The sequence below is a fragment of the Argiope bruennichi genome, chromosome 10, assembly GCF_947563725.1.
Source record: "Argiope bruennichi chromosome 10, qqArgBrue1.1, whole genome shotgun sequence".
Taxonomy (NCBI): Eukaryota; Metazoa; Arthropoda; class Arachnida; order Araneae; family Araneidae; genus Argiope; species Argiope bruennichi.
The window spans coordinates 8,226,016-8,239,584 of record NC_079160.1 but is presented as its reverse complement, the minus strand read 5'-3'; the positions used below and the strand labels follow the sequence as shown (position 1 = coordinate 8,239,584).

At 33.2% G+C, this 13,569-nt stretch overlaps 1 protein-coding gene across 1 annotated transcript in view; it reads right to left on the bottom strand.

Moving 5' to 3' along the window:
• The window catches only part of LOC129988996 (otoferlin-like), a 79,927-nt gene that overhangs the window by 42,612 nt on the left and 23,746 nt on the right, over window positions 1-13,569 (bottom strand). Inside the window, exons 12-18 of the mRNA XM_056097296.1 lie at window positions 13,136-13,288; window positions 11,727-11,904; window positions 9,053-9,177; window positions 8,491-8,613; window positions 5,243-5,386; window positions 3,021-3,128; window positions 443-604 (exon numbers count right to left, since the gene is read on the bottom strand). Coding sequence (XP_055953271.1) covers window positions 443-604; window positions 3,021-3,128; window positions 5,243-5,386; window positions 8,491-8,613; window positions 9,053-9,177; window positions 11,727-11,904; window positions 13,136-13,288 — 993 coding nt within the window. The remainder of the gene's footprint in view (window positions 1-442; window positions 605-3,020; window positions 3,129-5,242; window positions 5,387-8,490; window positions 8,614-9,052; window positions 9,178-11,726; window positions 11,905-13,135; window positions 13,289-13,569) is intronic.

The window sequence follows — 13,569 nt, the reverse complement described above, 5'->3', positions numbered from 1 at the left end:
AAATTTAAAATTTCATTCTTCAATATGTATATAACCGTCAGCGACGCAGTCATCCATTTCCAGATACTGCATACAAAGCAGCTTAGATGAAGATGGCCCCAACTTTTTGTCGAAACGCGGTGCGTGTGTGTGCCATCACAACATGTGGCAATTTTATTTCCCTTAGAAGTAGGAGAGCGAAGTCAGTAAAGAATCCATGTATCACACGTACTACTGGTATTCTTCATGCATAGTGCATTTGGCAATAGAGCAAATGGAATGGACACTTTACAAGCAAAGTGTGAGCTTTCTTCTGCTGACCATTTTGAAATGATGTGTGCTCTTTTAATTCTGATGTATTGAATGAACTCTATAACAATTATTTCCTCTTAGGCATTTTTTCGTAAAACGTATAACGAATCAAGTTAACACTGCTACAATTTTTTTTTTTATTAATACCTACCAGATCCAGATGCTCGACTGTTTTGGCGAAGTTGGAGTGCTGTCTGTAGTTGAAGATGACGCTAGAATGGAGTAGGTGGCCGGCACACTCGACGTCAATGCGGGGCCGGTCGATGTGCCGCCAATGTGAGCGCCGCATCTCGCGCAAGCCCCACAACAGGATCTAAGAGAAATGGTCATTATGTGGTTTAGCTTATTCATGGTCTAATTTTTCTATAAGAATAAACCTAACATGTTTTTCTCTAATAACTAAGTAAAAAATATGACGTTGCGTGTTGAAAGAGGTAACGTAAAAAACAAAAAAACAAAAAAACTAACACAGTTAAATGATTTATCATTTTGGCAAAATGTCGCTGAATTCGGCATCTACAGTTGATTGCCATTTTTTTATGATGAAGTTTTTTCATAAAAAGCCATTCCCAGTTAAACTGTTTTACATTAAAGACTTCCTCCTGAAAGGGTACAAATGAGATGTCTCTCTTTTTTTAGTTTCCTGCAACCATCGAGAGTGATGCTCACCTTCGTGTTGACAACTTTCCTTCGAGGGAATCTGAATGCCTGAAAAGGTTATCTCATTTGTGGATAGTTTTATGATGTGTTAATGAAAAGCGTCATTCCCTTACATGATGCTAATACATGTTTTTTGATTTGAATTATCATAATAGCGTATGATGCATTGTATTGAAAAAATTGATTTGTGTTGGGAAAGATTCGTAATACCTTTTATTTAGAACTATCATATATTAATAATGGTTGACATTTTTCTGATAAGTCTTTCCAAGGATGCATTTGAAATGCAAATTGGAATAAAGAACTGTCGGTGGCATTGATCTCCAGGTATATGAAGTAGTAATTTAAAATATCAATCAAAATTTCATTATGTTTATTTTAATAACGAAGTTGGAACAGCTTTATTTGATTACGGCAATAAAATTCCTTAATAGCAGTAGCAAAAGAGAGTTCTTAGTAAATCCAAAGACTATTGCATTGAAGGAGATTTTAAAGAATACAAATTGTTTCTGATTAAAGGTTTGCCTTGTAAACATATGAATAATCTAAAGAAAATTAAAAAATAATAAATGAAAGATAAACAGATTAAAGTTCAATTATCGTTAGCGATGATCTACCACGCAGTAAAATGATATGAAAGGACCGGTGCTCTAGCCAATTAAACTGCTAATAAAGCGGTAATATATATCTTATTTTAGTTTATTCAGATAAGAAATAAAAGAGAAAAAATTAGCGCATAAATTGCGGAATAGGTGGTCTGATTCCAGAAACTTCCAAAGAAAGAGAATAGATTAAATTATTTTTCAAACAAATAAAATGATTCAAGGCAATTCGATAAAATACAATTCAATAAAATTATTCAATCAAAAAAATAAAATTATACAATTTAATAAAATTATTTAATCAAAAAAATAAAATTATACAATTCAATAAAATTATTCAATCAAAAAAATAAAATTATACAATTCAATAAAATTATTCAATCAAAAAAATAAAATTATACAATTCAATAAAATTATTCAAAAAAGGATTTTTACTGTAATTAAGTTTTAACGGTGACCATCTAGACAAATTATACAAGAAAGAGGTTGAATGGAACATTAAATGAAGCATGTTTTATTAAAATGCAAAACATGGAATAGCAGAGGTAATTTTGGTCAATGAGCTGGTTTAATAAATTTTGATTTATTTTCATGTCTTTAAGACATTATTCGGTCCAACTATCGAATCAAATCACGTCTTCTTAGCTGTCTCTTGATTATGCTAGAGAAGATAAATTAGATAGGGATTCGTTATAATAAAATAGTAGATGTGTCACAGACGGGTTACGCTACAGACAATGTGATAGAAAACTGGAAATTAAAATAATAACAAAAAAATGGCATTAAAGCGTTTGGATTTGTAAATAACAATTTTATCATATTGCCATTACTTAATTCATATGAATTAAAAAACATACATCTTCATGAATTCTAGACACTGCAAAATTTTAAAGGTCTCTATAATATACTGCAGTTTGATGTGCCTGATTTTCTAATATAACTGATTTTGTGCCAAATTCGAATCTGTATCATTTGAAGTGAAAATGATGAACCAAGCGAAGGTTGAGGATATATGTGATCTTTGGAGCTGGAGATGCTACTGCCAACTTTTGAGACCATACATTTTCTACAAGTTGCAGTGGTCGATTACTGAATTTCTCAGGGGTTCGGAAAACTAGGCGGGATTTGCAATCAACCAAAAGGAAACAAATTGCGTCTTTTAATGATGATCAAAACTATTTGGGGAAAGATTTTGATTAATCACGGCCCACTCAAAAGAGGTAGCTCCTTTCTGTTGGAATGATTACTTCACTGGAATAGTTCATCTAACGATCAGTCATCTATTTATTGTTATGTTTTAAAAAGATGATGGTATTTATTTTAATAACCTAAAATTTCCTACTTCCAAGCCTATTTTGACATTTTTACGCAATTCAAAGAAAATTGCTTCTAAATACTTAACATAAAGTAAAAATAACCGTTATAAATATATTAAAAAAATGAAAATGAATGAAAGAATCATCTCACTTCGATTCGATGCATTGCGAATCTGGGACGTATCTCGAAAGGAATGGGCCTTACTGAGATGAGGTCAGCATCACCGTCACCCCTGGGCATATCGGTGCTCTCTTCCACCTGCAAAGAGACATTGCTCTCACGGAATGTGTCTCCACCAATCAAATCTTCCATAGTTTTTTAAGCTTCCCCATCACACCTGTTTCTTTGAATCTTCTCTTAGACGCGTTTTTCCCAACTGATTGAAATCAAAATTTGCCGAAAAGAGTGCATATGTAATCGAAAAATATCACAAACTAAAATTGATATATTTTAAGTCGATTCGCTTATATGCTTTTGACAGATGAAGGACAGATGAGTTCTGACACAGATAGACAGACAGTCGATCCTTTGTTGGATAAGGCTCAAAATTTGGTATGTGTTTATAATATAGATGTTAATTATGTGAGCCGAATTTTATCTATTTCAATCTCTTTGTTTAGTAGTTATCGTGTAACTTGTATTTGTACAGCCGGACCGATAGAATTCCTCTGAACGAATTTTACACAAAATTTGACAGGAAGCTACAAATTTTATTCAAAGACCATATACCAAATTTAATCTGTCTAGCTCAAAACGTTTTGGAGATAACTTTATCACAGATGGACAGACAGACATTTTCCAAAAATAAGTTTTCTGAATCAGGGAGGTCTAAAATGTGGAGATTCGTAAAAGTTCAAATTTTTTAACAATAAAAATACTTTCTCTATACTTCGTACACGAAGAAAGTAAAAAGTGTGGCTATTTCTTTTTATGGTTCATACGGCTTAAAAACACTCTTGCAAATATGATATTTTTCACAAACAAAAATTGTAAAGTTTATGCAAAGCTTTATGTTTCTAAATATAAATTTTCAGTTAATTATCATTTGTCTCAGATTTCAATAGGCAGTTGAATTAACGCTTTTAAAAATAAAAGGATAGTACTTAAGGTTAGATAATGCGAAATTTCAAGTAAAAATTATGATGATTTTATAGCCTTAGTATTTTGATTTTAGGGAGTAACATGGTTATTTGGCTGATTCCAGTCTTTTTATGGTTTGTTCTGAATTCCATTTTGCTTTTTCTAAAATTCTCTTTGAATTCACATTTTTGAAAAGTTCCCTATCGGCTTTCAAGTGCCCTCTAATCTTTTAAGTTTTGAGACGTTTGAGTAAACATATAAATTTATATGTTTTATAATGTGATCAAAGTGTTAAAAACTTCAAACTAAGCGTTCAGCTTTTGTTCCAGAAAAAGAAATGAGGTAATCAAGTTCAAAATCAGTAAGTGTTCAATACCAGTATTTCTGAAACTTAAAAAATGTGTCATGATAATTAAGTTAATTGAAAGACAAGCAATCGAGTTAGAACAAATATGGAAAAGTGTGAGAGGTGTATTTTTCATTGAGTTCCATCTTGAAATCAACAAAACTTCACTGCCTTCCCTTTTTTTTTTAACAATTGTAAGAAAAGTTTTTATTTGTTCATGATAACCCGAATGCAACCGTGAATCCCCTTTCTAACGCACATATTAAGTATCGCATCGTCTAACCAGGTTTTAAATACCTTTTTGACAGATTATAAATGTAATTAATAACCAATGCAATATGCCGTTTAAAGGTTATCATCACCATCGTTCCATCACTATTCTAAGAAGAACACTTCTTGAAGACTTGAGGAATTCATCAGATAAAGGTGAAATCGTAAAGCGTCTTTTCTGCACCAGTCTAGAGCAGTGACAGAACGTTTCGTTCTCCCTCATGCATGTTCTCTTAATATTTCCTCATTCATAATATATTTTCCAAACACCTCGCTGATCTGTCGTATATCAGCCTCTTTTACATCTTTTAAATTTAGAAAACGAATGCCAAAGTGTATCTCACAATCGGCTGACTGAGAATTAGTTAACTGAGAAATTTTATTCATAAATAGACGTAAACATGAGCGATCTTTCGTAATGGCGTCTGTAGATGCAAATACTCAATGCGCATGCGTGGAACCGACGAATCTCAAAAATGTATTTACTAAAAAAATTCGCCTCGTATTTAGCAATATTATTAATTATGGGAAAATGGAATTAAGAGTGAGAATCTATAAATGTATAATATCCAAAACCCATATACGAAATTTTAGAGCGTTATTTGGTTTCTTTCATAAATATGCATATGCTATAAAAAATTCTACGCATAAAGTTTCAAATGCTTTAGGTACTCACTGAATGCAACTCGAAAGCCGCCAACAGTTGTGCATTCGACTCGGAAGGTCCTTGGATATCGTACCACTGAAGAAAGAGAGCGTTCTCTGAATTTTTGTTCATTTCAATAGAAGTAATGACTCTTCCCAGAAATCCTGATTTTCCCTGTAAAAAAGAAAGGGCATCAAACTTTGATTTTACAATTTTTAGCTTTTTGGTATACCGATTATAAAAAGCGAAGGTGTTAAATTCGATATTGAAATTTTGATGAATCTTTGTCTATTTATAGCTTCTAATCAGAAGAACAGAATTTTTAATCGGTACTTTCCGAAACTATTACGCAAATACAAATTGAGAGGGACAGATGAAATTAGTTACGTGGTTTTTGCATCAAAATTGCACTGGTTTCTATCAAATTTTAGACGAACTCCATCCCAAATTCCGATTTCGATAGAAATCCAAAGAAGACCCCCTTTGTCCCTCCTAAGATTGAAAATAGAAGAGCATTCAATAACTCGAAAATACAAATTACTATTTAAATTTAACTTGTGCTTTAATGATCAGAATTGTACATCAGAATCTAATAGTCTATTTACTTATGTCCAAACTTGATTATCAAAAACCGCTAAGACTTGGATAAATGTTGTCTTTAATAATGTGGTCCTTGCACGAAATTTTAGATTCATTTGATCGAAAAGCAGTTGTCCAAAAAGTATACCCTCTTTTTCTGATTATATTCTTGAATGTATTACGCAGATTATTGTGCACGCATAGAAGGAGTATACACTTTCTCTGTTAAAACATCAGAATGTGTCAAATATTTTAGAAGATTAAAAATTTTCTGCGATCCTAGCGACGGTTTTGCCTAGGGTCTCGAATGCTGCAAAAATGGAAAAGACAAATTGAATTAAATGTGAGAAAAGTGGGTAAAACCATTATTCATTAGACCTTTATGTGCGCAATCGACCTCGCTTCGTAATCGTAATTCACTCAGTATCATTTTAGTTTACAGTTCATTACAACTAGAAATAAAACTTCAAACTAATAGGTAATTGATGCTAATATCATTCTCAATTTCTTCTATTCTAGGACGCGAATTTTTAATAAATAAATTTATCTTATTGTTCCATCCTTCGATAGCATTGTTGGCTCTATGAAATCTTTTCTAATAATTCCACATGCGAACAATAATCGTGGATTTCTGCAAAACAGTCATAAAATTCGGTCAGAAATTTCTGATAGGAAAGAAAAAACTGCGCACGTGGATTGGACTTTCTAGCATTTGCCAGGCCACTGACTGCCAGAAACATTGGCTAAAAGGAAAAGTTCTATCCCTTTCTTTCTGATGCAGGGAATACAATCTCAGAAGTCTGTTACGGAGGCAATTTCAAAATCCACGATCAAGCAGTCAGAACTCCAATTAGATTATTTCAAAATTTTGAAATATCAACGAAGGTATCTATATCTTTATGTAAAGAAGAAATGCGAATGTAACTGGGATAATATGAAAATAATACGAATAACTTCCGACATTTGCGTGTAAAAAATAGATACATATCTGCAGACATGAATTTGAAAAGAAATCAAATGTGCCTTATTTTCTTAAAGTAGATTTAAAGTTTCAACTGATCTTCTGAAATTTCATATTTTTTATTTCTCATTTTTCAAGTTTGTTGGGAACTAGACAACATCTAATATTTTAGTTGCCCAATTGGCAGCACATGTTTAAAATCTCAACTGGTAAGTTTGACAGTGAATCATCTCGGTCAGCAAGCTTCAACCTTTTTTTTTCACGAAGCTTGAAACATCAGTTGGTGGAGGCGGGTGTGATGCATACTTGTTGGGGCTTCCGAACGCAATAACGTTGGCTTTAGATTTATTCCTGTTGGAACGAAGCAACATCTAATATTTTAGTTGCCCAATTGGTAGCACCTGTACAAAATCAGTTTTTGAGAAAAATAGATATATTTGTTGATACCTTTCAGTTTATATTTAATACCTACGAATTAACAAAAAGATTAAATTTTGAATTAAGAGACTATCAATTTTAAGATAAAACAACACGCCACTTAAAAGATGCTTTTGCCTCAGATATTTAGCATTTCCTTTGTTTAATAGTTCTTGTACCGACACTTGCAAGACGTCTTAATTCAAATCTCTAAAAAAACAGTAATTTTACAATAATTACGGAATTCATAAAACACTCAAATAAATAATTTTTTACACAGAGCAGTCCATTGCCCATGCGGGAACCATAATGCCCATATTTTCTTTAATGTTTTATCAAATATTTAATATTTGGATTTTGAGCCATAACGAATATAATGTTTAACAAGAATCTGAGCTTAAGAGGTTACGAAATTAAAAAGAAGCCAAATATTTGTAATTAGAAAATGCAAATCTATAAGAAAATGCCGTTGATACGTTAAAAAGAAACTGTGGTCGGGATACAATGGTTGGTTGGGCGTTGGATTCCGCCCTTTGGGTTGCGAGTTTGCGAGTTGGCGCACGCATAAATCTGTCGTGGTCACAAAGTCCGCTATTTCGAGAGTAATACCACTGGGGGTACTGGATCAGGGGGAATCGTTCTCTGATTTAGGTCTAAATTACGGTGAGTGAATGAAATATATGAATGAAGGCCACCCCGTAAAAAGAATTGTGACGTGTGTGTAGCTTAGTCGTACTCTTGTTCCTAGATGGCACTACTGAAAAACAAGAGACGCACCCTTGGCTTAAAATCACTGACTTCTAAAAGTCAGTGGGCTTGTGTATGACGAGTGCCATTAAAAACAACAACGAAAAACAACTTTGATGTCAACGCGATATAATATATACAACTCAATATAAAAATCAATATTTAAATGTTATTCAATGTGTCCAAACTAAAAAAAAGCAATCCTTAAAACATACACACACGTATGATATAATAAATGGTTAAATCCAAATACTCAAAGAAATAAATTTTAAATAGTATTATTTAAAAAATTATTCAGCTAGCATATTAAAAGGTGGTTTACTCTACAACATAAAAGTTGAAAGAAAATATCCGAAGAAAAAAAGCTTAATTTTTAGCATCAATGAAAGGGCATGAGTAAAATGCATTATTAAACAGAAAATCAAGAACGCACTTTGAAGATAAATAAATAAAATATATATAAAATGAAGGAATTGGTTTAAATTAATTTTGAAATATTAACTAAAATTTTTAAAAAATAGTTCATTTCGTTCTTTTGTGGAATTATGGATAGTGAAACAAGAAAAGAACTTACAGTCACTCCAAAGTTGTGCACTTCTACGACGATGACCGGAGTGAAACGGGCGTCGCCATAGAACTCGATCTCCGGAAATAAAAGCATCTCGTCCCAGATAGGGTTCAGAGAGTTCTCTCGTACCTGCGGGAAAAAGCATCTGCAGTCACAGGACAGAAATAGTAGATGCGTGATGTATGGCATCGCGTTATTGAAATGGGTGGTGGCGTTTAATTGCTTAGTTCCAAGGAAGGAAGGAGGTAAGTTGTGCAGTTTCTAAGGATGACCAGTTTTTTGGCTAGTTTTTGTCAGATCATGGTTCCAGGGCATGAATTTGAGTGATCAAAAAACTTGTTGGATGTTTATTACACTTTGTTTACTGACATTTAAAGGCCCTATTATTCAATTGCATAGTGGTCTCTTTGCTGGTACCTTTTGTCCACTGTTTTATGAATTTGCTTCGAAAACATCGCTTGCAACCCTTTGTTTTAAAGATAATGCCAATTAGTTACCTTTGATTCTTCACAATCTTTAGGAACTAGAATACAAACAATACAAGTATTCAATGAGACCACCTGCATACCTGAGTAGATCTTATATGATTCTTGAAGATGACCATGGCGCAGCAATTTGGATATCGGGAGCGGTCTCGGCTGGGAAGTGAGCGAGCCTGATAGATGTGGGCACGCAACTGGAAGACGTGCTTCTCTGAAAAGAGAGAACATCAATTATTAAGAATAGAAAAACATCTACACTATTTGCACACTCGGCTCAAATAAAATCCAGTATCTGCTTTCAATGGCTATCTTGGGTGATTGTCGTACTTTACGAGTACTTCAAGCTATAACATGCTCTGTGTTAAATTTCATCGTTTCATGAAGATATCAAAGTACGCATTTTGGACTACTTCCCATTCACTTTTCTAAAGTTTTGAAATCAAGAACACTTACTTTTTATTTTTCTAGTTTTTTGCCCATAAATTATAATATTTTTTTTGCAGCTCCATTAATTTGTTAAGAGAAGTATCGAATTAAATGCAACTGTATTTCGATAAAACTGAAGTCAGCTGTAATTCTGAAGCATTTTTATGGAGCTTTTTTAACATTTAACTGTTGCCACTCGCAATAAATAATAAAAGCGATTTCTCTGCAGCGTACGTTATCATTACACACATACAGATGGATAGAAAGCTGTCGATACTGCTTCTTTCAGTGATGGCGGGGTGGTCGGCGTCGGCTGTACATAAGAAGAAGATACATAGATAGATTCCACACTGAGGGCATAGCATGAAATTTTCAAATTATCTATGTAAAAATTTTTATTGATAGACGGTGGAATATCTGATAAAAAGGAATTAACGGCTAAAGCAAAGAGTGTTACGCTTAAAGCATTGCTCTGAAGATCAACTTCTTCCACAAAAATTCGGTGCTTGTAAGACTGATCTCAAAAAAAGTTTTATACGAAGACTGGTAAATTTCCTCTAATATTTATAACAAAAAATATTCTTCATGGTGTCATACCTCCAGGTATAATCATAATCTTTCCCAAAGAATACTAGTATCAACTGATTTCGTTTCAGTAAAGCAAAACGAATTTCGCTTTCTAAAAAAATTAAGATACCGATTGTCAATCGTGTCCTCCGAAGTCCACTCTGAAAAGAAGAGTTATATTCATTTTCTCAAAATTGTATACCAATTATGCATTCATTATTCTTTCAAAAAATTTGCACATCCAGCTGGCTAGGGTAACTGGTCAAATTGAGAAGTTCCTGTGGATCTTTTCTTGACTTTGGTATTGTAATCACAAAAGCGCATTTTCAAATATCTATAAAGATATTTTCTTTTGATATGCGGTTAAACATTTAAAGTATATTTAGAAAGACATTTTTCAAAAGATACTACGACAAAGAATATGTGATTCCATCAGGACCCAGCGAAATCTGTTGGATAGTGATTAATATTTTATGTAGTTTTAAAATAGTGTTAAAGATGTTTTGCTGTTTGAAAATCAGTTTGGAGAAAGGTGAGTTTTGTACAATTGCCCACTGAGCAGATAGAAGTAAACACAATAATGAGAGGCATTATTTTTCAGAAAGGAAAGATTACTGAATATCTTTCTTCTGGTCTTCATATGCATCTGTGCAGTGTTGTTTCCACTCAGATTTCTTATTCTCAAGGAATTTAAATCCCAGTTTTTTAATACTGAACATCTGTTGTTGACATAATGGTTTGATTACTAATTCGACAATTTCATTAAGATTGACCCCCTACCACATTACGTGCAAGCAAAAGCTTTACTGTGAAACTTGGCCAATCAGTTCTGAGAATCATGTAGCGTAATGAGCATGAAACACCAACAGAAGTGGCAGCGATAGGATCCAGGAAAATGGGAAAATGGTCACAATAAAGCAGGTCAACTTCGACTCGAAAGTTAAAGTAAGGACCAAGTGCATAATCGGAGATCCAGCGAGTGGAAAATGATGCTTCGTTAATGAAAGTAAGTGTCTTGTGTTAATGTAAATATCTGGTCGCAAGTATCTCCATTACCATTGCAATTATACTCCAAAATTCCGGGCATTTTTGAAAGTGTTCCCATGTTTATGCAGTGAAATGAAAGCTACTAATGGGAAGTATAACTGTGAATGGGAAAAATTAAGCAATTTCTCTTAAATTGGACCAAGCGTGTATTATCCGATTGTGAAGAGTTTTAAATCGTCACCTGTCATTTCTACCTCATCCGGATGGTGTTTGATATGGTCTATATGTTTCTATTTGATTTTGACTTCTTTTTGTATTTTTTATTTTTTCTAATACTTTGCAAGTGATGATCGAAATCATGATACCAAATGTCCAAAACCAGATCTTGATTAATACGATTAAATAATATTATGAAACCATAAGGATCATAAAATTAGAAGAACTTTATTTAGAAAAATATGTTGATTTAAAACGAACCTCATCAAAATATTATGAAATAATTTTTTAACGCATTAAAAGGATACGTATATGTGCATCCAGACTACCTTACAGGATGTAAGATTAGTGAAATTGTAGTCTAAAATTGAAATGATAGTTTAGAAAATTCATTTTCATATTCGGTATAAGATCACAAGACAGAAATAACGCGAAAGAGATGTTACATTTTGTTTAAAGATTTTCAAATCGCAAGCCTAAACCATTTAAAAATTCTGACTATCGGAATCAATGCCGGTATGAAGCTGAAAATTCCCAAAGTAATATAAGAAGACGGCTCCGTACCTAAGTAGTGCAGCGCCTTGGGAACGCCCCCTGTATCGTTTGGCGCCTCAAAAGCGTATTCCATGTTGAATCCCTGCGGCAGATCTCGGAAGCAGTAGTCCATCTGTTTCGCCGGACCGAACCACAGGTAGCATTCCACCTTGGCTAAAAGCATCTCCTCTTCTCTTCTTCCCAACGGCTTCAGGAGAGAATTTAAAAAAAAAAAAAACCCTCAATGAAGCAATATTTTCATATAGCAATTTAAATAAATTTTCTATATATTTCTTTTTTATTTTGAGCAGATGAACGAAATGATGATTCGCCCCTTTCAGCAACATGTTGCATTACTGTACGATATCCCGACCTAGCCAGATGCCATGCGGGAAACTTGGGGCCTGCCAAAGAGCAACCCCACCTAGCACGAAGGAACACATTACACTTGATAGCATTGGACCCTTGCAAACAATAAAGAACCCTCTAGAGATAACACATATTGGTACAGAAAAAGAATAGTAAAAGAACATTACATTTTACATTACACATTAAGTTGTGAGATATTAAATGAGTGTTAACTTTTTACATCAGGAGTGCATTGCGATACGTAGAAGAAAATATACGTATTCAAAAAGAATTATTTCATTTAGACACTTAATTTCAAGTTCATTTCATGGTGGTCAAAAAGAATAGAATAACGAAGAATAACGGGTTTTTTTTATGGAAAGTACGAATTTATCGTTTGATTTTTCGTTTATATTAGTGAAAAAATCATCTACTTTTCTAAATTAATATTGAAATTAAGACCTTATCTATTGCGCTTTCGAATATTTCGGTTGTAACTATAAATTGGAGTAAAAAAGAATGTGCCAAAAGTTTTAAAAAGAATATAATTTGATACTTGTGTATTAACTGCATGTCATTCGTAAACTTTAGGCTTTATGGTATATCATTGGCAAATAGACTGTCAATAAACTAACATGATATTTTTAGAAATCCTTTTTTGGCGATGAATCGCTTTTATGCGTTTAATGCAAATACTCATACATGGGTTAAAGCTATAATGATTGTCTATTTTAATGCAGTACACTCTCAGTAGCAAGGCAGACATAAACCAAAAGACCGCTAAGTTAACAAAAACTCCAGAACAATAAGGTTCATTTAAAATTTAAACAATTAAAAAATGCATCTAAATAAAAAATGTATATTTCACAAAATATTCAGAATTATGTAGAAAATTCTCTTCATATAATGCAAAATATAATTCCAAATTTAAGCAATGACCTATTTTGTACTTTCTTAAGGAAACAAATTGATTGATCTCTATATTAATCTGTTTTACGATGAGTATTTTCTTTGGATTTCAGTATGGATTTTTGACATCTATCTGAAACGGGCTATTGCATTTTCAGAAGTTCTGAGGAGGTGCCACTCACCTTCAGAAAGAGAGTGAGGGTTTTTCCACTCTGCGACCCTCGTTCATACTCCCTGACTGCATACAGGAGATCTCTAGCCTGCACCTTGGCACAACCCACCCGCTTCGAGCCGCTCTCCAGCCACACGACCACGTCTGGCACGATGGACTGCGGCTACATGAAGAAAAAGTTTGTAAATCTAAAAGACCTGCTCTCGCTGAATAAAAGTATATTTATTAGAAAATTTTATAAAAATGAAAATTTTCAAGTATTAGTTTTCGGTTTCTTAGCGTTATTCCGATATTACTCTATCGAATAAGGAATACTAGTCGCCTTTGGCAGCTTTTCGTTATGCGTATTTTTAATGAAATCTCTTGGTGTTCATGATTCAAGGGATAGTATTTTCAAGCATTAAATGGTGACAGATATTTGAGAGACAAAACCGTGTTGCTTTG